Source organism: Fringilla coelebs (genome assembly GCF_963513975.1).
Source record: "Fringilla coelebs genome assembly, chromosome: 29".
Lineage (NCBI taxonomy): Eukaryota > Metazoa > Chordata > Aves > Passeriformes > Fringillidae > Fringilla > Fringilla coelebs.
This window is the reverse complement of record NC_140055.1, coordinates 2,158,982-2,185,683: the sequence shown is the minus strand read 5'-3', so window position 1 is coordinate 2,185,683 and position 26,702 is coordinate 2,158,982. Positions and strand designations below refer to the sequence as shown.

General features: G+C 55.3%; 1 protein-coding gene across 1 annotated transcript; it reads right to left on the bottom strand.

The window, feature by feature from the left end:
* Nucleotides 1-12,569: 12,569 nt before the first annotated feature.
* Nucleotides 12,570-25,585, bottom strand: MEX3A (mex-3 RNA binding family member A; the record flags this gene model as incomplete). The annotated part of the gene is made up of 2 exons (XM_084223155.1): nucleotides 12,570-13,675; nucleotides 25,117-25,585. 2 exons carry the CDS (start codon nucleotides 25,583-25,585, stop codon nucleotides 12,570-12,572), a joined length of 1,575 nt encoding a protein of 524 aa, XP_084079281.1.
* Nucleotides 25,586-26,702: the final 1,117 nt, after the last annotated feature.

Below are 26,702 nucleotides of genomic sequence, written 5' to 3'. Positions count from 1 at the left end.
TGCATCTCACTTGGCTGTGCCAGTAGGATCCGGGCCACGGTTCCCCCTTGGGGCATGATTTGTCAATGAAACAGAAATTGAGGCAAAATCCCCAAATAAAGCTGCTGTTGAAACCTTTTCTCTCTGCCAGGTCTCTCCTTGAGGCAAGAGCAGTGCCAGGCAGGTGGGAAACATCCACAGGCAATGGAGGGTGAGGAAGAGGGGGGCTGGGAGGAAGATACGACTGTAGCCTGGGCAAGGAGGTGTCCTGCTGGGAGGCCAGAGGGGAGAGCTTGAAATTCAGGATTAGAACAGGTGGGTGGGATCCTGCTGCCAGCACCGGGGCAGTGTGGGGATGCACAAACGGGGTGCAGAAGCTGCACTGTATGGGTGCCCCTTTTTATCCACCCACTGCAGCCAGCCCAGCCCTGGCAGCACCCTGACCTTGGCTCCAGCCCCCTGGCACTGTGTCCCTACACCATGGCACTGCCTGAGCCCTGAGCTGGCTCTGCTGTAGCCCCCTGCTCTGGCTGCATCCCCCAGGGGGATGCTGGCCACTGCCCCACGGGCTGTGCTTTACCCCGTGCCCACCTCAGCTGGAAAAGCCCTGGAAACGTGCAGGGAGTGCCAACACCACCTCCTCCCACACCATCTGCCCACAGCAAAGCCAAGAGGTGCCAAGAGGTGATGTCAGCCCCGTGGGCTGGAGAGGTGGGCACAGGGGGCAGGGATGCTGCTCCACAAAGGGACAGGGCTGTGCCAAGTGTCCCTCGGGCCCCGCTGCCATGGGATGTGGCACTGCTGGCAAGGACACAGGGCTGCTGAGTTCATTTAGACTCATGGAAGCACTTTTGGCAACTCAGTTTTGTTCCAGGCTTTGCAGTTTTTGGGTGTTTTCTGCTGGGATGAAGAAGTGGGAAGGGTGAAATGTGGCACAGGGGTGGCTCACAGGTGTGGGACCTGCTAGCCCAGCTCTGGCAGAAGCAGCTGCTTCGGGAGGTTCCTCATCTCACAAGGGCTTTAATGAACCCCAAGAAGTGCTGCCAGAAGCAGGGGACTGGTGGGAGATGCAGGTGGGGTGGCAGAGGGAGGCCCAGCCCCACTGCCCCTGGCCCTTCCTAAAGTGTGAACAGACACAAATCAAGAGCAGACACCAAGTTTCTTAAGTAATAATACTTTAATAAAATTAAGTTCTTAATGTAATTTAGCACATTTAATACATTAACCCTTTCCCTTCTTTGTTTTCTACAAGTTGTGCAACATCATTATTTTAATTTTATTTTATTTTAATTTTTTTTTTCCTTCTCCCATTATACTATATGCCTCAAAACTCAGACAACAAGCCTAACTCTACTTCTATGTTCGGTTATATCTCTCTCTCAGGCCTTTTATTTTTGTGTAATGCCAGAGAGATGAAAATACCTGGATGGAACATGTGATCGGTTTCCAATAGTAACAATCCCGACTACAGGTTTCCTATGATGTTAAAAGAAAAGAGGAAAAAAAAAAAAAAGGCAAACACAAAATAATAATCCTAGGGAATGGACTTTGAATGGAAGGGCACGGAGTCAGCGTGGCAGTGCCAGGGGACTCCGTGCCCAGCTGGCTCAGCATGAGGTGGGAGAAGCGTGGGGCAGGAGCTGTGCCAGCCCCAGAGCCCAGGAGAGCGGGCACACACCCGCTTGTGCAGCAGTCTGAGGAGAGGAAGCCAAGGTGGTGCTGTGCAAGCAAAGCCATGAAGGGCTGGGCAGGGCTGTGCTGCCCTGGGGGAGCGTGGGGGAGATCAGCTCTGCAGGGACCCCGTGGCCTGGGGGTCGTTTCAGTGGGAAATCCCACTGGAGCTGCTCTGCCAGAGTCCCAAGGCAGCAACTGGAGCCTGGGGGCAGAGCCAGAGGAAGTCCTCTGCAGCAGCAGAGGGATGCTCTGGGCATCCCTGGGGATTTCCTTGGCTTGCCTGGGGCTGGGATCAGAGCTGGCTCTGCCAGAGCTGCCAGCCCTCGTGCCCATTGCCTTTCATGTTTGCTTAACACTGCTTTCTAACTCAGGAGCAAATCCCATACTGCAAAACAGCATCCAGCCCCTGGCCTTTTTTTTCCCCCTTTTTTTTTGTGACTATCTTGAACAGAATTCATAAAGAAAAAGGAAAAAAAGAATGCTGATGGTTTCACAGATAAGCAAAACAGCCTGTGACCACGTCTTGTGTCCCAGCTCCTGGGAGCCAAGAGCAGATCTCAATGGCCACACCACACTGCTACCTCTCACCGCTCTGTTTCTTTGCAAGTTGTTTCAAAAGCATCATCATAAGCCCAGAAAGCACATCCTGCTGTCAGCAACCCGGTGCCACCATTGGAGGGGGACTTCATTTTCACACAGACAGTAGTGGAACTACTCCAGATTTTACATTAGTGTCACTTTACTGGGGGTGACTTTCAATTTGCTCCATTAGCAGCCCTGAAGCGATGCTGGAGCAGATCCAGCAGGGATGCTGCAGCCTGCCAGGGCTGCAGTGACTCCAGATTCCAGCAGAGTAACCACTGGAACAGGGGAGTCACACGGGAGGGAGGCAGGAGCTGCCCAGCCTCTGCTGTCTCCTGCTGGCACGGCACGGGCAAACCAAAGTCTGCCTAGCACAGTCCCAGCAGAATTTTTCACTGGGTCAACTGACAGCAGAACGTGACTTCAAGTTTCTACAGGATGTGAAAAAAACCCACAGTAAAACACAGAGATTGCTCCCTAACATCCTAGAAGGGGTTTTGGAAGAACCAGACCGTGCTGGCTCTGCTGCCACCAAGGCCAGACACCTCGCTGGGGCTCGCGTGGGTGGGATGGAGCCAGCGTGACACACAAGTGACAATAAAGTGCATCCACTCTCCAGTCCAGGGCACCACTGCACAATGTCCATCACTGACGCTTCTTCAAGTATCAAATAAAAAAAAAACAACAAAATGAGGTAAAACAAAACTGAAAGAGCAAACAGGCTGCCTCGCCACCCCGGCGGGGAAGGACCAGGCGCTTGATTCACCGAGCATGAACCCCCCAGAAGCGCAGGAGCCGTCGTGCCCTGCTGCCCAAAACACCCCAGCACCAAGGAGGGTCCCGGGGAGGGATCTCAGATTCACAGTGCTATTTATGCTCAGAAACCGAATGAGAACTGTCTTCATTCCTGTCCTGACCTATTGCATGGCTTTGCTGAGTGATGAATGCTGGTAAAGGCCAGCCCAGCCCCCCGAGGCGGGCAGGGGCGGGGGGCGGCCACCGCGCTTCTCGAAGGCATCTGTGTGGATGCTCCCAAGCTGCAGGAGATCCGTGGGTTTGCTACAGCTGAGCCACAGCTCAGAGGAGAGGAGCAAAGGCTAAACCCAGAGGGAAGCAACTTCCAAGGGTGTTTTCTTTGCGGCACTTGGCTTTGCTAATGACAGCGTTGCCTCTTGGATGTTTCTTTCTGAGTTCTCTCCTTTAAGCAGAGATTTTGGTGCAGTGAAAGCGTCACCAGTGCTCCAGAGAGAAGTGCTGGCCTCTCTCTGGAATGAACGGGGCAGCTGGCAGGGGCATGGGCCATGTCCTGCCCCAGTGCTGGTGCCAGGGCTGTGTTGCCCTGCCCTGCCATCGCATCACCCCCTGCCTGCTGCCAGCTCCAGGAGCCCTCACTCCTGCCCTCGGCACTGCAGGGACTCAGATCCATCCACAGCCAACACCCTGTGCTGGCTGAGAACAGCCTTCAGCCTCCTCTGTGCTCCTGCAGCCAGAAGCCAGGCGTGTGCCACGAGTGTCACTGTCCCGTGGGCAGGACAGCGCCAGGGCAGCTGCCAGGAAGCAAAGCTGGGGGATCAGGGATGTCCCGGCCCCTCAGGGCTCTGAGAAGGCCCTCTGGGGCCAGCAGGAGCTTTTCCAAACATCTCACCCGCAGCTCCAACGCTCAAAGCTGATGTTTGGAGGTCAAGCAAAGAAACACCCAACAAACCAGATCTCCTGGAAGATGCCACGTGCTGAACGAGCGAGCTCATCTCGAGGTGCACAGCGTCTCCCGGCGCAACGCCACCGGGGTGAGAGAGAACCGAGAAAAAGAAAGAAAACAAAGAGGGAACAAAGCAACCCTAATGCCCTGACAGTGCCCAGTGCAAGGGCAGAGCCTCCTCCTGGCACCTCGCTGCCTTCGAGCTCTGTCTGTCACCTTACAGAGGGGAGATCACCCAATCTTCCTTTCCTTCTCCTTCCCACCTGGGATGGTCCCACCTGCCCAGCCCAGGAGCTTCCCACACCTTTGGTGCTTGGAGAAGTTCAAAAACCAAGAACAGCCCAAGGAAAGTAACGGCAACTTTGAACATTTTTCTGCAATTTCCTGCTCCAAGCTCAAGGCTGGAAGTCAGAATAAGGCAAAAATTAATGGCCTAAAACTTCCTTATTTTGTTCCATGACTAGCCAAATCTGTCTATTTTTATTAAAAAAGCAACATAAACCCCCAAACGTATCTTTTTAAAAAAATACATATTATTAGATCCCTTTTTTTTTGTCTTTTTTTTCCCCTCTATAAAAATAACTTCAGGACTTTGATTGACAGAAGGTACCAGTTGGTGGTTGTTATTTTGTTAGGCTTTCGGTCATTTATTTGTTTGCTTCAGAAAAATAGTACCAAAAAAAGATGGAATTCCTGGGGAAGTTAACAATGATCGTGTTCACAAGTTTATTTTACATTCTGCTCTGTCTGGGATCACTTGGATCTACTATAGATTAAACAATATGGATAGCATCTACTATTTGAACTAGTTAATTTTTTTTTTAATCTTTACTCTAGGATTATATGAAATAAATTTGAGTGTTTATTATTATTAACATTTTTTTAATACCCATCAAAGCAAACCTTTTTTTTTTCTCATTTTTGGTTAAAAACAAACAAACAAACAGAAAAAAAAAATCTTATTTTAAAATGCTTCTTTGAAAGGCAACAGAGCAGAAACATCACCCCGTCATCCTGCTGCTTTGGGAGGGGGAGCAGGGCACGGGCTGGACCGCCCTGGGGGTGTCAGGGGGACAGACTCCCCCCTCCCCAGCCCACAGGGAGGTGGTGGCTGCTCAGCACATCCCTAAAGCAGCCCTGGACAAGATCCTGTGAGACACTCCAGGATGTGCTGGAGCCGTGCTGAAGTGCTCTCCTGGATCCACGGGAGCTCAGCACCCAGCCAGGGGCACTCCCACTGCTCTGGCCGTCCCTGCCACGGGTGCCCAGCAGGAGCTGTGCCCACTCTGCCTCGGGGAGCAGATGGGGTGACCTGTTCCCACCTAGGATGGGCTGGAGCTGGCCAGGAGTGCTGGGTGAGCTCACCCCTGGCTGCTCAAAGCACCAAGAGAAGTGCACAGCCTTGCTCCAAAGGAATGACTACAGATGTTCTCAGATCCTGCCTGGCCTGAACACTGGCACCAAAAACGCTCCTGTCCCTGCAGGCCACCCAGCACAGGGAGAGACGGAGCCAAAGCCTAAAGGGGGGCACCAGAGACCACCCAGAGCCCCCAGGAGCGCGTCCAGGGGGTGCCTGTGCCAGCAGCCACCATCAGGCTGTGGGAAGGACCACAAATGCTGGCATTACACTGGGCTCTCTGCAAGCAGAGCAAGGACAAAACTGCTCTGGCTCCCCGGGATGGGATGGGGATGCAGGGAACAGGAGGGTGGGAGCTGGCAGTGCCAGCTCTGCCCTGCCACAAGCCCCAGGGAACCACAGCAGGAGCAAACCCTGCTGCCCAGCCCGGGCTGGGAGCCTGGGAGGGATGCTCAGGGTGCCCAGGAAGGGCTGTGCCACAGCCTCCTCTGTGCCACAGCAGGGCCAGGGCGGGCTGGTGCCATCCAAAGTCTGCCCCAGAGCCAAAACCCACCCAGACCTCGACCCTTTCCAAGGGGGTTCCCAGATGGAGCAGCCACAGGATGGGGGCACAGGCTTGGGTTTATAGTGGTTTTTTCTCTTCTACTTCTCTGTTTTTAATCACCTTTTTTTTAAATCTTTTTGTTGTTGTTGTTGTTGTTTAAATACATCCAACTGTGTTAATTTCTTATTTGCGGAAAGGGCTATCTGCACCATAACTATCACCTTTACATACACACACGCACACACGAAAAATGAAACATATATTAAAAACACTTTTTAAGCAATACTCTGGATACAAATGTATTTTTTAACCTACATATATTCTAAACCTTCTAAACTTTTAAGGATCACTTTATCATAAAATAAAATATCCTTTTTTCTTATAATAAATTACCTAATAAAAAGTATTTTTATTAGCCCAGTTCCTTGCTACATTTACATGTAATAAATGCATTTATTAAAATAGAATATTAAATTATAAAGAAATGTTCTAATTTTAAAATCTTAATCTTTTTTTCCCTCCTCTCTCTCTCTTTAAAAAACACCAGGAAATGCATCAAAATAAACCCTTCAAACACCAAACAAAACAGGTTGGAGTATTTTGATTTCAGAGGTTAACAATATTAACAGTCTGAGCCTTTGTATGTATGAAGATTATTATTTTTTTTAAGAAAGAAAGAAAAGAGAAAAAAATAATAGATATCCCTCCAGCTGAAAAATACTTTTGCAAATGGGAGCTAGGACAAGATATTTTTATAGTATCTCCTCATTAACTATAAATCCAATTTTGGTTCTTTTTTCTTTCTTTTGTTATGCATTATAATACACACTATTCTCTATATAATTTATGTTGATGAGGATGACATCACAGCATGATATTACTTTATCCTCTGTTTCCCTTTGTTATGTTTTGTCACCTGCTCCCCTGCACTGTCCCTTGTCCAGCAGGCGCTGTCCCTCCATGGCAGCTCTCAAAACGGAGTTTGAGGACCCAGCAGGACCCTGACAGGGGAGTGGGGAGCCCTGTCACGGCTCCCTTCCACCCAGGAGGTCACACCCACAAGGAAAAGTCCCAGGATGAGTCCCAAACCCAGCACAGCTCCAAGCCCCCGCTCCTTGTTTGCAGCCGGTGCCAAAGGTGGTGCCAGTTTGGCAAAGCACGAGTGGAAATCCCAGTGCTGAGCTGGGAGCACACCCAGCTACCTCTGTCCCCCGTGGGGCTGATCCTGCCTAGACCTGGACATGTCCTGAACACACCTGGACATGTCCTGAACAAACCTGGATGTGTCCTGAACACACCTGGACACGTCCTGAACAAACCTGGATGTGTCCTGAACAAACCTGGACACGTCCTGAACAAACCTGGACACGTCCTGCCCACACCTGGACACGTCCTGAACAAACCTGGATGTGTCCTGAACAAACCTGGATGTGTCCTGAACACACCTGGACACGTCCTGAACAAACCTGGACACCTCCTGCCACACCTGGACATGTCCTGAACAAACCTGGATGTGAACTGAACAAACCTGGACACCTCCTGCCACACCTGGACATGTCCTGAACAAACCTGGATGTGAACTGAACAAACCTGGACACCTCCTGCCACACCTGGACATGTCCTGAACAAACCTGGATGTGTCCTGAACACACCTGGACGTGTCCTGAGCACACCTGGATGTGTCCTGAACACACCTGGACGTGTCCTGAACACACCTGGACGTGTCCTGAACAAACCTGGACGTGTCCTGAACAAACCTGGATGTGTCCTGAACACACCTGGACACGTCCTGAACAAACCTGGACACGTCCTGCCCACACCTGGCCACGTCCTGAACAAACCTGGATGTGTCCTGAACACACCTGGACATGTCCTGCCCACACCTGGACACATCCTGCCCATACCTGGACACGTCCTGAACAAACCTGGATGTGTCCTGAACAAACCTGGACACATCCTACCCACACCTGGACACATCCTGCCCATACCTGGACACGTCCTGAACAAACCTGGATGTGTCCTGCCCACACCTGGCCACGTCCTGCCAGCAGCTCAGCGCCTTTCAGCGCAGCTCTGCCCTCTCTGCTCCCAGCCCTGGGTTTTGGGCACCTGCCCTTGGTGCCACTGCTTGTGCCCTCATGTCACTGCCTTGCAAAGATCACCACCACCACACACAGGCACGGCATGGCACGGCACGGCACGGGTCACCTTGGTTCCCACCCCGGCTCCAGCAGGTGATGCAAACCCCGGGGATCCCCCCATTCCCCAGCCAGGCCCAGGGGAAAGCAGCAGCACCAGCCCCCCTTGGGGGTGCCCTGTCATCACTCCCAGGAACCCTCCCTGCTTTGCTGGGACGTGACCCTGCAGGATGGAGGTCTCAGGGACCAGGCTTCCCACGGGGGTCTTGCTGCTCCTACCCCAGAGGGAGGAAGACCCAGTTTGGCATATGGGGTCCCAGTTCCACCTGCCTCCCTCCAGCCAGAGCGGGGTGTCCCCATGGCTTCAGCACCCCGAGGGGGGCACCCCAAAAGCCTGGGAGGGATGGTGGGGCAGCTGAAGCCAGCGAGGTTGGGGCCAGTTGGTTCACACTGCAAGAAGGGGTCACCAAGGGCATCCTCGTGGTGGGAGGGAAGGGGAGAAGTGCAAGGAGCCGGCTCGGTGGGCGCTGCAGAAAAGGGATGGGTGCAGGAGGAGGGGGCTGTATTTAATTATTGTTATTGCTGGTGAATTAGACCAACAAGCCATTTTTAGTCACCTATCAAGGAAGATACAAGTCAGAGCAAATAGTTAAGGTCATGGGCATTTTTCTTGTTTTTTGTTTTTATTATTTTTTTTTAAAGATTTTTATATATATACATATATTTAAAAAGAGGAAAAAAAATTACGCAAATTTGTTGTTTAAGCCCCACAACCGGGCTCCCATGGATGCCAACAGGCAGGGCCCGGGCTGCCCCTCTCTGGGTGCCCCACGGGGCCAGGGAGAGGCCCGAGCCCCCCGAGTTCCCTGCAGCCCCCACTCGAGGCAGAGGTAGCTCTCGGTGCATTTACAGCGCCTGTTTTTTCTTTCTTCCAAAGTTGCTACATCAAAATATGGAGTCGGTGGGGGGTACAGCGGGAAGCAGGGGACAGGGAAAAATCAAAATAAAACAGGGGCCGAAATACTTCTATTCATTTTAAACTAGAACTGCTACATCAAGCTTTTTTTTAATATATATGTATATGTATATATATATGTGTATATATATATATATATATATAAAGGTTATTGGAACTGAAGATTTTATTAAAGGCCAACTTGGAGACTTGAGTAGGAACCTCATCTGCAGAGAGGGGCAGCCCCCCCAGGACAGCCCCCCTCTGGTTCCCAACAGCAAGCACTGGATGTTTGTTTGGGTCATGATTCTTTTTTTGTTTTTTCCCTTCTTTTTTTTTTTTTTTTTTTTAATTTTTTTTTTAAAGAAAGGGGTTTTGTCTTTTTCTCTAACATTTTTTCAGCATGCAGGAGGCTTTTACATCGTTTTCGCTTGTTAAGGTGAGGGAGGAGCTACAAGGAGCAGAGGTGAGCCCCCCGTACCTTCCCCATTCCCCACCCCCTACAGTCAGTGCTAGAATAGGTCCCCCCACCCCAGGTCCCCAACACAGGGGTCTCCTTCCCCCCTCCCCACTCCCACCCACCTCTTCACAACCTGGCATCAAATAAAGACATTGATCAAGAACTTGCTCACATTACCACGAACAGACTCCACTCGGCCAAGAACGACTACTCACTCACTAACACAGCGGCTGAGCCTCCAGCCCAGCCCCTCCAGCACCAACACCAACGTTTCTGAACGCCCCTCTGAAGGGTGGCTGATCCCCCTGCCCACCCCCCTTGCCCACCCCCCGCCCCCCAGCTCGTGCTTCAACCACTCTCTCTACACAGCGGGAGAATTCTGCGCGATGAACGGATAAAATACAGCCCTGGGCTGGGGAGGGCAGGGCGGCAGGGAGGAGGTGGCGCTGGGGAGGGGAGAGGTGACCGGAGAACAGCCATGTCCCCTCTCCCTGCCCTTCCCTTCCCTCAACTGGGACCAGACTGAGGCCAGATTTTGAATGAGAATGGGTCGGGTTTAGGAAGGATGTGGCCAGTGCTGGCCGGGGCTCCTTTGCAGGGACGGCTGTGCCCCAGGACAGTTCGGGGCATGGGGGCTCTGGGGGTTCATCCAGAGCACCCCAGCCCCCATCACCCTCCAGGCCCCACGCCAGAGGGTGCAAAGCACCGAAGGCTCGCATCCCGACCCGCTCCTGGTGGGAAAGGCTGCGCTGCAGGGCTGGTCCAACCGCCTGGCCAGGGATTTCCTAGAGCTTCGGGGAGGAGGGGAGAACCAATCCTGCCTGACGGTGTCCCCTGTGCACAGCATTGTTACTTTTGTCTTTACTGTTTCCAAAACATCAGCATCTACTACAGCCTGGGAACATTGTCCACCCCTCCAATCTGCCCCTACGGAGTGTATTCCTGTCGATGCAAAACAGTGGAGGCATCCCATCATCCCACCATCATTTCCAACCCTCCAGCTGCTAGCTGAAGATCAGGAGTGGATCTTTATCAGCACAGAGCACCAGCAGCACCTGCCCCAGCACAGCCAGCTCAGCCCTTCAGGGACTGCAGCCACGGCTGGCCCGAGCCCGCTGTGCCAGGGCACCGCCAGCAAACCAAGCAGAAGGGAGGATGTTCCCAGGAACATTACCACGATGAAAATAAAGTCTCCTGTAACTGAAGGGAATAAAAAATCTCAGGTGATTTTTTTTTTGCTTGTTTGTTTGGGTTGGTTTTTTTTTTTTTTTTTTGATGTTAGAACTGTCTCTGCCAAGTTGTAAAACTTGTTGGTTCAGTTCTAAATCAGGGTCCAGGATCTGTGAGCAGAAGTTGAGGGGTAGGAAATGGGGAAGTGGTGGTAGTGGGAGAAAAATTATATATATGGGTTTATATACACACATATATATATATATAGGTGCTTGATTAATTAAGTGCCTATATATATATATACACACATATATTTATAGCTGGGTGTACTGGTACTCAATAGGTCAATCCAACACATTTTTAACATCACAGCATTTTGGCATCCACAGACCAGCTGAACAAACCTGATGGAGTGAAGGTGCTGGCCTGCACCTTGCATGCGTTGGCACGGGAGCCAGAACTGAAGCCCATCCTCTCCCACTTCCCAATGGTTTTAAAGTATCTCATTTAACAAAACCAGGAGTCTTGAAATGATTAAAGGATGTTCAACAAGGCAATTTTTTTTCTGTTTTGTTTCGTTCTGAAAAAAATATAATATATAAAAGTGGCCAACCTCAGGAAGATCCAGGAAAAGGACAGCTGAAGAGGTTTTGGTCCATAAAGAAATACTTTTTCTTCTTTTTTGTTTTTTTTCCCCTACTTGGTTTGGGTAACAAAAGTTTTGGTCCAGTTTAAAAACGACGACAACAAAATTATCTCTATAAACTCGGGGTTTTTTTTTGCTCTCTGTTGGGATGCATGTTGGTTTCATATGGGCTCATTTGCCTGTATTGCATGATCGTCTCTCTTAGGTTTTGGTGCAATAGGTATGTTTTTTAAGAAAAGAAAAGCACAATGTTCTCTGTGTGTGTGTGGGGGGTGTGTAGCTGCAGCTGGCATCACTTGGAGGAAAGAATGAAGAGTGACCTACGGAAACGTGGAAGTCGATGCACTCCCCCCGTGGACGGGAACTCGGGAATGCTTTGGAAATACCCTGTTAGTGACTCCTGATTGGACTGATGAACAAATCCCTGCTTGGATAAGGAAAAAAGAACAAAGTTCCAGACTCCACGGTGGCTCAGAATAACAAAATAAACGCTCGTCGCCTGGTGTGATCCCAGTAGGTTCTTCCAAACCTTCTTCAGTTTCACTGGCGTCGTTTTTATTTCTTCACCTTCTTTTTTTGATTTTCTTTTTTTTGTGTTTTTTGTTTGGGTTTTTTTTAGAAAAAAAGGAAAACAATAAAAGTTCTTTAGCTGTGATTTTTTTTTTTGTTTAAATCTTTGAGGTAATACAGTTGTGCCCTCGTTCTAACAGGTTCCCAGAGGTTGATGGTCTCTTTCTTGTTCTTCCAAATCCCTGTCATCCGTTTTCCTTTCTTTCTGTTGTTTCTTTCTGAGCTCCCAGTTGGGCCGACAACCCTGGGGGGAGGAGAGTGGGGGCTTCAGGCCAAGAGAGAGGTTGAAGGCGGCTGGAGAAAGGCTGGCAGGGCCCTCCCTGCATCCCCGCTCCCTCCCCGGTCGATCCAGGTGGCCTGGCTTGGTCATCACCAAGAAGTCCCAATCTCACCACCAAAAAAAACTGAACTAAACTGCTTTGCTTGCGAGATCCGAGTGTGCGTTCTGAGTACTTGGTTTACAAAAGACATTGCAGGCTGGAGCATTGTTCGCCCTTCAAAATTTCTGGCTTTGCTATTCATTTTAATTTTATTATTCACTTATTATTTTTTTAAAAAATAACATACATTGCTTGTAAAATAATTTCTTTTCTTTTCTTCTTTTTCTTCTTCTTCTTCTTCTTTAAATTAATTTATTCTTTCATTCTTTTTTTTTTTTGTTCTTCAGATGTCATTATTATTATTATTATTATTATTATCATTATTATTATTATTATCATCATCATTTTTCTCTCACGGACCCCCCCCCGCTCTCCCTTCCTACCCCCACCCCCCCAAATGCCCTGGTCTGTCTCTTTAGGAAAATATTCTAATGGCCTGAGTGGCTGCCGCGTGGCAGACGGGGCACTCGGGATCAGTCCTCTCGCAGATCCTCACGGCACACTCCATGCAGAAGAGGTTGTGGCCGCAGGGCACCAGCGCGGCCGTCACCTCGCTCTCGAAGCACACCATGCACTCGCGGCTGCTGCCCACCGACGTCCGGGCGGCGGCGGGCGTGCCCAGCTTGGAGAAGCCCTGCAGGGGCTCCCCCTGCGAGCGCCGCGGCAGCCCGGACAGGCCGGGCTCGGGGATGGAGGAGGACGGCGAGCGGTGCGAGTTGGGGTGGATGGCGCCGGTGCTGCTGGAGCGCTGCTGCTTCGAGAAGAGCACCGAGACGGGGTTGGTGTTCTCCTGCCCAGCCCACATCGGGGCCCCCGACTCCGGCACCCCGTAGTACAAATCCTGCTTGTTCACACCGTAGTTGGGGAAGAGGTAACCGTAATTGAAGTCGTTTTGGTCGTTCAGCCGGGGGGTCTCGTAGACGGGGTCAACGGAGCAGTCGCCGATGCAGCCCAGGCTGTTCTGGCGGAAGGTGGAGAGGGGCTTGCAGCCCGGCGCCGGCGTGTGCACCCGCCAGGCCTCCGAGTAGCGGTTCTCCATGCCGGAGTCGGGGCTGCTGGAGAGGAAGTCGTTCTCGTTGTTGTACTCCAGGATCTTGCCCGTCCTCACCGCGATGTGCGTCTCGATCTCCTCGCGGGCGCGCTCCACGTTGCCCGGCGCGCCCGTGATCTCGAAGACGGGGTCCCGGTCTCGGCTGGGCGTGATGATGTAGGTGTTGGTCTGCTGCTGGATCCTCTTGATGGTGGCTCCCTTGGGGCCCACCACCAGCCCCACCACGCGGTAGGGCACGCGCACGCGGATGGTGACCTGCCCCGGCAGGGTGGGCGCGCTGCCGAAGGTGGTGCCCGCCTTGTTGCGGGAGGCCCTGATCATGGAGAAGTGCTCGGCCGCCGAGATGATCTCCCGCCGGGCCATGGCCACGTCCTCCCGCCGCCCCGTCACCATGAAGACCGGCTCCTCGCCCCGCACCGGGGTCTTGATGTAGGTGTTGGTCTTTGCCCGCAGGGCTTTGATCTTGCAGCCTTGGGAAGAGAGAGAAGAAGGCACAGCAGTTAACGAGGCTGCCCCACCGCTCACCCTGCTCTGCAGGGCACCGGGCTGAGGGGCCACAATCTCCTGTGCCACCTGGCAGCCGCTGTGCAGTACGTGGAACAAGGGAAAGGCCCCCCCTGTCCACCCTCACCATTCCCAGAGACTCTGTCCCTCAGGAGTGCTATGCTCCCCCATCCCCCAAAACGGGGATCACCATTTCGTGTGCTGCAGCCCACCACACCATCCCCCCCGACTGCCTTCCCTCAGCACTCATCCCTAAGACCTCCCTTCCACCCACCCCAACACCACGGAGCAACGGGGGATCCACCTCAGGTGTCAGTGGTCTCTGTGACAAGGCCTGTCCCCAGAGCCCCAGGGTGGGCCCCCAGAGACAGTGGTCATCCTTGGGCTGATGCATGGGGCAGCCTGGAGGTCACAGGAGAACAGAGGGATGCTGGTCCCACAGCCTGGATGGCCAGTGTGGAGCCCCTTGGCCACCCTGTGCCTGCCATGACTCCATAGAGACAGAGGATTTTGGTACTACTGAGGAGGTTTTGGGGTGAATACCATGAATTTCAGGAGGACAAGTCTGGAGGGGAGTTTGGTGCTCCCCACTGCAGATATGGCAGGACTGCAAATGCCAGCAGAGCTAGATGGCCAGGGGTAGCAGGAGGCCAGGATTTGCTTTGGGGCTGAAACAGCAAGAAATGGGGCAGGGCTGCCCTCCTGTGAGCCCCAGAGCAGGCTGTGCAAAGACTCCTGCTCCAGGTGCTCAGACTCTCTCCTGAGATCACTGGCCAAGTGGTGCTTTTGTGTACCAGTGTCCATATCCCAGAGCACACTGAGCCCATTCCCCAAATCCTAGAACCAACCAAGCCCGTTCCCCCAGCTCCTCACAGCTCAGAAAACAGCCTTCTGCTTTCCTAAAAAGGGCAAAAGACTTTCCAGTGTGTTTTGGCTTCCAAATGATCTTTAGGAGGGTCTTGATCCAGCTGGTTGGCTTCAGGTTCCCAGATGACACCAGGATGCCATCAAGCAACTAAGAGTTTTTACAGATGTGGCACAGTTCTCTAAACTAATTCTAGACCCTTCCATGCTGCTGTCCTGCCCCTCAGACCCCTCTCTCAGAAAGCCTCACTTGATGCCCCAAGACATTTCTGGCACCAAGCTGCAGTTCCTCTGCAGGACGTGTGCTCTGAGCTCAGATCTCAAAGGAAAGTTAAAACCTGTGATTCTCCAGTGCAGATGAAGTGAGGTGAGCACTTTGCTGAGGTTTCCTGAGGATTTGAGTGGCTGATGCAGGACTCACAGAACCAGAGGATGGGGACACAGCACTGGGACTTTGGTGAGATCCCCCAGCACCTCCTACCCCGCCTTCCCTCCCCAAAAAAGACCATTTTCCTCTGACTACCTGACACCAGCAGGTTTTCCTCCACACACTGCACTGACATCGCACTTCAACACACAATGACCTGCAAACGATGCCTCTGCAACCACCAGATGCAGATTCCTCAGCTCCTGGGCTGGGAGCTCAGGGCTGCCACTCGTGCACAGCCCCTCTGGTGAGACACAGGCTGGTGACATCGGGGTGCTCCCTGGAATGCCAGCACCCCGTATCCTTGGCAAGAACTGAAGCCCACAGCTGTGGCACTGGAAAGAGCCTGGTGCCACGAGAGCTGGCACGAACGGCTCCCTGGGCTCACAGGCACCGCGGCAGCCGCTGCATCCAGCAGTGCCCGGCGTGGAGCACGCTCAGCCCGGCCAGGCGTGCTCGCAGCGCTGGCACCGTGTGGGCACCGGGCACGGCACAGGGGGGACACGGCACCGCAGGGGCATGGGGCACAGCACCGTGTGGGCACCAGGCACGGCACCACAGGGGCATGGGGCACAGCACCGTGTGGGCACCGGGCACGGCACAGGGGGGGCACGGCACAGGGGGGGCATGGGGCATGGCACCGTGTGGGCACCGGGCACAGCACAGCGGGGGCATGGGGCACGGCACCATGGGGGCATGGGGCACAGCACCGTGTGGGCACCAGGCAGGGCACAGCAGGGGCACAGCACAGCAGGGGCACAGCACCGTGTGGGCACTGGGCATGGTACCACAGGGGCACCCAGCACAGCCCAGCAGGGGCATGGCACAGCAGGGGCATGGCACCACGTGGGCACTGGGCATGGCACGGGCACAACACCACAGGGACACGGGGCATGGCACCGTGTGGGCACCGGACATGGCACGGGCACAGCACTGCATGGGCACCATGTGGGCACTGGGCACAGCATGGGCACTGGGCATGGCATGGGCATGGAACTGCAGGGGCACGGGGCACAGCTCCATGTGGGCAGTGGGCATGGCATAGCATGAGCATGGCACCGCATGGGCACCAGGCACAGCACAGGAGGGGCACGACACCGCACAGGCACCCAGCACGGCACTGCGTGAGCACTGGGCATGGCACGGCATGGGCATGGCACCACAGGAGCATGGCACTACACAGGCACCAGGCACAGCACCACGTGGGCACCGGGAATGGCACCACATGGGCATGGCACCACACAAGCACCAGGCACAGCACCACACAAGTGCCGGGCATGGCACGGCATGGACACCAGGCATGGCACAGCACAGGGCACAGCACAGGCACTGGGCACAGCACAGGCACTGGGCACAGCATGGGCATGGCACCGCAGGGACACCAGGCATGGCACAGCACGAGCACTGGGCACAGCCCTGGCCAAGCGCAGGCACACAGGGCCCCTGGCACAGCCGTGAACCCACTGCCCCTCGGAGGGTCTTGGCAGCAGCACGGGACACACGCTGGTAAATCAGAACTTCACTGTCAACTCCCACTGTGATTTTTAACTCCTCAGAGCCACCTCAGCTCCCGGAGCCTCGTTTCCCATTTCTGGAGCAGCAATCGCTGTCTCCTCCCTTGTGCTCCTGCAAAATTTCCTCTCAGCGCTCCACATCACAGCGCTGCTGCACTCTACCCATCTGAAACAGGAATTCCATGTTCCTGGGGTGTGGAAATGCCAGATCTGGCACAAAGAAGGATCTGGGAAAATCCCCAAATCCAAACCAAATCCACCCCCTGCCAAACGCAGTGTAGCTCACTGGTTACTCCCCGGAGTTTGCACCGTGAGGTACATTTGTGATGCTTTGTTGAGTAAAGTTTCCAAACAGCCCATGTGGACCAGTGGTCACCCAGTGGTGTGCTATCAGCTCCCAGGAAACTCAAAGGACAGGACCTCATGGAGCCAGGCATAACTCAACTGTAGGATAAACCCACACAGGCAAAATCCATAATAAAGGTGCATCCCAAGGAGAGCTGGATAAAGACCTGAGAGGTCACCCCTGCCCTCTGGCAGCCCTGGCAGGGTGGGCTGTCCCTGACCCATCGCTGGCAGACATTTCCCTGCCCCTCTCCTGTGCTGCTCCCTCCCTCTCCAAAGAGGGAGATTCCATCTTAGGAAGATTAACCGAGATGCCACCATTTCCCCAGGGATATCACCAGAGCATCACACGGAAAAGACAGGGGGTGTTCACAGCAAGCATCGAGCTGAAAATGCCTCCCCGTGCATCACCCCGGGCTGCAGGAGCTCCGTGGAATTCCGCAGTGACCCGCGCGCTGCCTCTGGAGCGCCAGGCTCGCTCTCCTGTGCAGGAACGACCTCGGGCAGGCGTGTGGCAGGGCTGGCACTGGGGCTGGCACTGGGGCTGGCATTGGGGCTGGCACTGGGCTCCACGCTGTTCTCAGCTGTGGGACAATGACGGCGTGTGGGGGACAGGGATCTGAGCCTGGCAGGACAGGAAACAATCACAGAGCCGACAGGGAGGGTCAGGCAGGCAGAGCTGTGACAAAGGACCAGGCTTCACGCTGGGGACAGATGGAAGGGAGCAGTGGCAAGGAATCCACATGAATGAGGGCAAATGTAAGCACGTTACACGAGCTGGAGGAGTGGGAGGGAGTTGGGGATGGAGCAAAGGTGGTGGAAATTGAGGGAGAGGCACACCCTGATCCCTCCGAGGGAGGAGGAGAATGAGGTGTGTGGGAGCAAAGCCAGGACAGCCCAAAAGGGCAAAAGGAAGGTGGGCAAGGAGAGAGCACGGCGAGAGGGAGGGGAAGGAGGATGTGGAACGGACAAAAGGACGCGTGGTGCAGTCGGTGGTGTGAGAAGGGGGGGAGGAGGGAGGGTCTCTGTGCAGGCCTGCAGACGGGAAAGCCAGCTTTGTGGAGACAGACAGATGGGGATCCTGTGCTTAAAAACAGGAGAAAATCACCTCCTAGGAAATTAGACCAACTCCAGCAAGCCCAGCAGGCTCAGTGGCCCCGACCTCCAGCAGCTCTGAGCTGGCACAGACAATGGCCAAACCATCAGCAGCCCAAATCCAGAGAACTCCACAACTTCCAGGGGTGCTGCACTGGTTTACATCAGCTAAAACCAGGCTGGGCTTAAACGTGATTTACTCACTTAGGGCCAAGGCCCTGGCACATCTCAGCCCCATCCCTGACTGCTTTGCACACTAAAAAGGGGCTGAGCCTCCTTTGAGATCACCTTGCTCTCGTGGAGCACAGCTGGATCAGGATGTGGCCCGTGACATCCCAGCCAGATGGGCAGCACACTCCAATGTCCTTATTCCAAACAAAATTTCCCCTGCATGGGGTGGTTTTTTGACACTTTCCCTTCGTGGATAACTGAAATTTGAAAACACCGTGTAACAAAGCATTTTACTCAGGGGATTATTCAAAGGGGAGGGAGGTGGAAGGGAGGGAATGGCCTAGCAGGTGGTGTCAAAATGAAGCTAAGGGAAGAAAGGGACTCGTGAAAGCAGCACTAATACATAACTTGGTCTATGTTCTCCTCGTTGTGGCAGCACACAGACATCAGTGTGTCGATCCCTGGCAGACCCCTGCCACTTAGATTTTTATATTAAACAGAGAATTAAGCCCTTTCTCGCTGTGTTTCCACAGCCTACCTTCTATTATCCTGGGTTTTGTCAATAATGCAGATCCCAAAGCATTGCATGAAGGAGACTATAAAGCTCAGTTCCTCCCCTCACCCTTTTTTCTCTTTAATTTCACTGATTACCAATTGACTCAAAGTAAACGTGTTTGCAAATTACCTGAGTACATCACAAACATTCCCACACAGGACCAAACCCTGGAGGAGAGGAGAGCCTCTGGTGCCCAGACCAGTCAGCTAACTGGAATTAATCCGCAGAGCAGCCATCTCTGGCTGAAAACATGGAAATAAATGGAGTCTAGACATTGCCAAGATGGGTGGTGGGGGTCAGGGGGAGATCTGGATGCACAGCCACCTCCTCTCTCTCTTTTCCCTGTATCAGGGCAGCGAATCCATCAAATTAACAGAGAAGGCTCTAGGAGCTTGGTTCACCTCTCCAGCAAAGACAGCTGCTCACAAGGGACACCAGGGTGCTGGATGCACCTGATCTAGCTGTCGTTTCCTTGGCATGAACCCATCCCAAATGTTCTCACTGTGAGCAGCCCCAAACCAGTGTGTTTTCATGGGACCTCAGCAGGGTTTACCCCAGGGCTCCCAGTGCTGCTCCATCAATGGGCAGAGGACGATCAGTGCATGGAAGGGATGTGCCCAGCACAGCACCACGGTGACAATGCCACCAGGACAGTGTAGTGGCACACGCAGCTGTGCCTGAGGAGCAGATCCCTCAAATAATTTCACTTTGGTGTAAATTCAGAGTTAGACCTGCTGATGACCTTCTCCTCGGTGCTGGGACAAGGCCAGATCCTGCACAGGTATTTTCTGCTACTGATGCAGTCTGGAGGCTCCCACCTGGCACCAACCGGCACCTCCAGGCCAGGAGTGTGACCCTGACCCTGGAAGCACCAGAGGAGCTGTACCAGCCACAGCAAACAGCTCCGGAGCCAACCCCAAGGTGGATCTTTTTGTTTGATTGACTGCTTTGTGGTTTTATTTTGGAAAACACACCCCGCAAATCACTCCAGGTCCTGATATTTCTTGTTTTCATCAGATACAAAGTAATCTCTACAGACAAAAGCTTTTTAAGCCCTCTTCTCATTTCTGGCAAGGCACATTACACTGCACAGATACAAATTACACCTGCAAATACCCCACGCAGTCCCTTCTGGCACTGCTAGTGGGGTGCAAGAGGGTCTAAGGGCAAATTAGAACTTGGCCTTTTTTTCTATTGTAGTCATAAAATTGAAGAGGATCATAAAATAAACAACCCTCAGCTACCTCGGGTAAGGTGGGGCGTTCTTTTCCCCGTTAACATGAAAGCCTTGTTAAAAGACAAGCACACAAAGAACTTCACAAATAAACCCTCCTGACGGCCTGTGGGGTAAGGTTTTGCTGCATTGAAAACCTGATGAAAGTGGTGTCAAAAAACACAAATGCACACAAAAGGACCACAACCAACCAACTAAATCTCTTTGCACGGAGGGTTTATTGTCCTGATGATGCAAGTTGTGTTTACAAGAAGGGGAAAAACACCACCCAACACACCATGCCAGGAAAACCAGCGACTGCCTTGTTCCAGCGCGGCGATTTTACGCTTTTTCACATTGTGATGAAAGTTGTTTATGAAACAAAAAAAAAAAAAAAAAAAAAAAACCACAAAGAAAAAGGGGAAAAAAAACCCCACCAAAACACCCAACAGAATCAAGCCCAGCGGCACAGACAATCCCCGCCTTGTGCGGCGGAGGAAAGTTGGGGAGCGAAGCGGCGATGCCCGCGCGGAGTGGGTGTGCCCGTGGCACGGCTCGGTCCGGCGCGGCCCCGCACACGCCGCGCTGCAGCCGAGCCGGGGCCGGGCAGAGCGGGGGAAGCGGGGCATGGCGAGCGCAGGGGGACGCGGGGAGGGAGGGAGGGGGCTGCCAGACAAAGGCGGGGGCCCCCACCCAATGACAGCACGCTTTCCCACTGCCCTAGATTCCGGGCGGCTGCGCTGCGGCGCGGTTCACTCGGTCAGCGCGGCACCGGCCGGCCGAGCCCTGCGCGGGGAGCGTGCGTGTCTCCCGAGAAAATTCCCTTTGTCTCTCTCCCAGAGCCGTTCTCTCCTCCCACCTCCAGTTCAAACGGCACTAAGTCGATCCCGCTCCGCACTTTTCCCCCGGTGGAAATTCGGACCGGTTCTCATTAACACTTTGTAACAACCCGGCACCGACTGCAATGTCTCTCTCCCTTTCGGGCCCATCCCGAGCTGCCGGAGCGGCGCACGGAGGTTGCCTTCAGACCGCACCAGATCGGGTGGCTTTCGAGCCAAGATTTCCGTGAAGCAAGGAGACAAGAAGATCTGCCCCCCTCGCTGCTCCTCGGATGCTGTACATACATCCACCTCCACAGGGTGGGTGGGGGAGCTGCCATCATCAGACTTCCTCAATGGAAAAGGCTTCCTCGGACTATTTTTAAATGCTGAAAGCATTGGAGCATGTTTGGAGCTACACAAAGAACCCAATCACCTGGGTTTAGTGGAGCCTCTTGTTATTTGACTTTACCTTGCCAAGAAAGAGCAATTTATGTTAAGATCCTCTCTCGCATAATCTCATTCCTGGTGACAACAGGCTGGTTGGAGCAGGCTGGGAGATGCTGCATCAAAGGGTGTCTGTGAGTACAGGTGACAATGGATGCTATTACTGTGATGAGACCAAGAACCCTTAGAAGGACCAAAAATTCTTAGAGAGTCCAAAAATCCTTACAGGGAAATTCTTATCTGGGAGTGGGCGCAGCACGAAGCCAAAGCAACCCCACAGCTTCTCCCAACACCTGCACACACCAGGCACACAAAGAACCAGCACCACGTTTCCCTAACCACAACATCTGGCCTTAAATGTGCCCTTCAGCCTCTCCCCTGGCTCCACCGACAGCAGCCCAGCTCGTCTGTGGGAGCAGGCAGAAAAGTTGGATACAAATCTTGATCTGGCTAATCCACACCCACCTCGGGTCACTTCTAGGGAAGGACTGCAGCGCCTGACGATTTCTGCCCCTTCCTAATTTCACAGCCTGCACAACCAAAACATGATGGCCTTCAGACACGCTCCATTCCTCCCAGCACCCACATCCCATCTCAAACCACATCCCTCAGTGTCCCACCATCTCCAAAAAAACCTGCTGCAAACCCCTCCAGTGCTTTGTCTCTACAATTTCATCAGCATGGCCGTGAGAGCCAGCACAGCCATGGCCAGGCTGCCGCAGGCAGGACACCCACAATGAGAGGTGGCAGGAGGAATGCAAGGGCCACCAAGCACCCTGATGTGCCACGCAGGCCCCAGGGAGCACTGTCCGTGCCATGGCACACACCAGGAGGTTTGGTCACCCAAACTCAGCACAGCTGGAGTTCACACATGCCAGGGGAATGGGGAATGACCTGCAGGAGCCCTGACCCAGGCAGACTCGCCCCCGCCCCTGACATGTCCCACAGAAGGACAGGCGTGGAGATCATGGCTCCACCTCCAGCCAGGGAAGGAGTGTCACTACCAGCCATACCCAGGGGCACCAGTCAGAGGGATTCTTGTGACTTCATCCCCTCATTCTTCCTTTTCCAGTTTCCTGTGCTCCAGTTTGCAAAGCACATCCCAGCAGCCACCCAGCTCTTTGCCACAGCCCTGGGGCGCCAGGTGGAGGAGCCAGCCTGGCCAGGTTCCACGATCCCCCTTTCCACAGCCCAGCCACCACCTCACCCCAGCCAGTCCCCCGCCCCAGCCAGCTCATGGCTGAAATTCAGAGCACAAAGCAGCCCCAGCACAAACTGGAGCAGGGTTTCCAGCAGGCCATTGGCTCCTCACGTTCACAGCTCCTGGGGAAAGCAGGAGCTGCCAAGCTCAGGTTGAGTTCCTGCAGCATCCTTGCTTGGAGTGAAGCCACCCCCTCTGCCACAATTACACCTCTTCACAAACCACCCTTGCAGGCATTCCAATAAAAATACATCAGGCTTGAGCCTTATTTACACTCAGGTGCCTTTTCAGTCCTTTGGCAAAGTGAGGGGTGGCCTGATAGCAGGTGGAATTCCTGTGGCCAGGGCCCCCGTGCCCAGATCCAGGCCCCTCATGCCTCACCTGCCTGTGAGGAACACTTTAATAGATGGTTGATATTATTATAAAATAATCTGAAGGGATAGTGTGTTTCTCAGAAAATAATAAGCTGAAGAAAAAGCTAAACCCTGTTACCAAGTAGAGCTGTGAAATAATTTTTATTTCATTATTACTTTTTCCCCCCTCCTTTTTTCAAGATGTTTGTCACCCTGTTCAAAGGTACCCATAAAAACAATTGTTTTCCTAGAAAACCATCTGCAACAGGAGCAGCACTACTAAGAGATGACAGTCTGGCATTCTGGGATTCCTGGTCAGGCATCCATGAGAGTCCAGGAATCAATCCCCCTGGGTGCCCCACACCCAGCTCCAGGCCCTCTTAATCCGGCCTTCTACACAAAAACAAGGCACAGGAGACAGTGGAGACATTCCTGCAGGCCTTTAGAAACAAGTGTGGGCCATGATCTGTGCTGGAGTGAAGAGCCATAGCTCCAGGGACTGTGCTGAAGGAATCCCCAGCACAGGATGCATCCCACCCACCTCCACGGTGGGGCACAGGCTGCACCATCTGCCCCACCAGCCAAAGGGGCACAGCCACAGCTGCATCCCCACAGCTCCAGCACACTGACATTTCAGCTTCCCAGATGTGGGAAAACCCTCACACACACAAAAAATGGTGGAAAAAATCCAGGTCTCCACGTTCCTCTCCATGGCTCTGGACACAACAGGCACGTGCTGCGTTCTGAGCACATCGAAACACACCCCCTTCTCAGGAGTCTGGGGCAGCACTGAGATCCTGGAAGAAAACAGCCCTGGCACATTTCCCCTTGGTTCCGCCTGCCGAATCCTCTTTCCCAACTTTATTAAACAAAGGGGGCCTGATTCTCCATGGCCTCACACACACCAGTGCAGAGCTGGTGCTGAGCCCCACCGTGCCTGCCCGCGCTCCCCTCCCGGCAATGTGAAGGCAGCGCAGGGAGGATCAGGATCAGCATCGGGGCCAGGGGGATCTCCTGGGCCAGACCTTCACCCCCTCCTGCCCGTCTCCCCAGGCCCCCAGCGAGGGACCCCCATCCCAGTGTAACGCCAGAGCAAGAGCTGCTCCCTCGGCAGCAGATGCCCCGAGCTCTGGGGAGGTCAGCACCCCCGGACTCCTGCTCACTCTCTGTCCCGGAGAACCGGGACCGGCCCGTGGAACCGGACCCTTGCTCCAGGGCCGGGAGCAAGCAGAGCCTCCGCAGGCCCCATTGTTCCAACCGCACGCCCTAGCGTCAGAGATGTCCAGCAAGGAGCCATTTGTGTCCCTCTCCCCGTGGCTTCCCCTTGCCCACCTCAGCCCTTCCCGGGGCACTGGGGGGTCATCACCTTCCCGGCTCCCACCACAAACCCCCTGCTCAGGGCCCTTCGATCCAAACCCACAGGGGAGCATCTGCCCATGGAGCCGCAGGCTCTGCCCATCGCACTTCCAGAGCGTCAAGTTACTTGTTCAGAGAAAGAAAGAAAGAAAGAAAGAAAAAAAAAAAAGCCCAACACTTAGCCGCACTATTATTATTTTTTTTTTCTCTGTAGCGACACAAAACTTCTCTCGGCAGCGCCGTGCCCCGACTCCCGCAGTGCCCACGGGAGGCGCGGGGCCCCGCACCGCACACCCGGGAGTGGTGGGGGTGGGCGAGGGGTGACTTAAGAGTGGGTGTGGTATGGGGATATATATAAATATATATATATATAGAGATATATATATGTAATTTTTTTTAAAGCCCTCCTCCATTCCACCTCGCTCCGAACGGAGCCGTGAGAACAAAAGCATCACTGTGGCGGCGCGCGGGCAGCGGCTGCGGGGGGCCCACGCGGGACGGCGGGTCCCGCTCCGGGGTCCCCCCGCTCCGGGGTCCCCCCGCTCCCGGGGGCGGCGGGAGGAGCTCGGCTCCCACCCGCTCACCGGCCGCTCGGACCGAGCCCGGCACCACCACACCCCCTCCGCCCGGCCAACAAAGGGGGACTCCGAGGCGCGGGGCCGGGCTCAGCCTGCACCCCCCGCCCTTCCCCCGCCTTATTCCCAGTTTTTTATATTAAGGAGAGCGCGGTCGAGATCGGCTCTTTGGCAGAAGCGGGGAGCGGCGCGGGGCTCCGGTGCCGGCCGCCGGACGAGCCCCCGCAGCATTCCCACAGAGCGCCCATCCCACCCTCCCCCGGAACCTCCGTGCCGGGAGCGCGGCCACCCGCCCACAGCCCGGGAGCCCCGGGCTTTGTCCCCGGCGGGGCCGAGCGGCCCCGGCCCCGAACAATGGGCGGGAGGGAGCGGCGGGGGCGGCGGCGGGGCCCCCCGGCCGCGGGGGAGTGTCCCGGGGCCGGCGAGCGGCGACACCGGGGGAGATGGGGGGTACCGGGGGCCCGGCGCTCACCTTGCCGTCCCACGATCTCGGCCACGTGCTCGGAGCTGGGCACCGGGACGCACTCGGTGGTGTTGGAGCTGCTCTTGAGCCGCAGCTCGGCCTCCTTGTAGAGCGCGCACAACTTGGGCTCCGCCGCCCCGGCGCTGGGCGCCGCCGAGCCCTTCGGGGCCGCCGGGGGCGGCGGCGGCGGCGGCGGCGGCGGCTGCTGCGGCGGCGGCGGCGGCGGCGGGGGCTGCTGCGGCGGCGGCGGCGGCGGGTTATTGTTGTTGTTGTTGCTGTCCTCCACCAGCACCACGGCCGAGGAGGAGGAGGAGGAGGAAGGCTCGCCTAGCCCCAGCAGGCAGAGCTGGTCCAGGGCGAGCTGCAGCGCCCGGTCATCCTCAAGCAGCGCTCTGTCTTTGCCGCTCCCACCGAAACAGCCTAAATCGCCGAAACCCCCGTTCCTTTCCATTATCCCTGGGACTACCAGGCTAGGCATGGCTAACAAAGGCTTGGGAGGGGGCTGGGGGCTGGGGGGGGGGGGGGGGGGCGAGAGGAGGGGAGGGGGGGACACAAAGAGCTCGGGAGGGAGAAGGGAAAAAAAAAGGCAGAGAGAGAGAACGAGAGAGAGAAAAGGACCCTCCGCCCCCCGCCCCCCGCCTGGCCAAGCCCCTTTCCCGTGTAACCCGAGCCCCGCGCCCGCCGCCTCCACCGCGGTCCCCCCGCCGACGCCCCCGCCCCCGGCCGCCGCCGCCGGGGGGTGCGGGGAGTGCGGGGGGCGCGGAGCGGAGCGCGGCCCCGCGGGGGGAAACTCTTTTGTTTGAAGGCGGCTGGGCGCTGCGGGAGCGGCCCGGCCCGCGGGCTGATGGGGGATGTAGTCCGGTCGCGGCACACCCCCGCCCGCGGCGGCGGGGACCGGGGCGGCGGGAGCGGGGCGGCGGGGGCCGGAGGGCGCGGGGGCAGGCGGCGTGGGGAGGGGGATCCGCTGTGACACCGCGAGGGGGATGTGGGGACCCACTGTGACACGAGTGGATGTGGGATGTGGGGGACCGGCCGGGACGCGGTGAGGCGGCTCCAGGGGTGACAACCGCGGTGACACGAGTGGAGAGGCTGCAGGGCACCCACGGTGACAGGGGTGGAGGGTGGTGTGGGGACCGCCTGGGACACGGAGGGGGGGCTCCTGTGGGGAGACACATCGTGCAGAGGGTGGAGGGGCTGTGGGGGCACACACTGTGTCACGCGTGTAGGGGCTGCAGGGGACCGCGCGGTGCCACCAGGGGAGGGGGATGCAGGAGGATTCACCGTGTCACCGGTGGAGGGGCTGCAGAGGGACATGCCATGACATGGGGGAGGGGTGGGGGCGTCCCTGCTGTGACACGGGCTAGGGAGGTGCGAGGGGAGCAGCCGTGCAGTGAACGGGCGGAGGGGACTGCGGGGGAAGCCACTGTGACCCGGCTGGAGGATGATGCCAGGGGATCAGGCGTGCCATGCCAGGGCTGGAAGGGACTGTGGTGGGACCACTGTGCAATGGGTGGAGTGGGCTGCGGTGGGATTCCCTGTGTCACACGTGGAGGGGGCTCCTTAGGGACCCACCATGTGGGTGGAGGGAGCTGCGT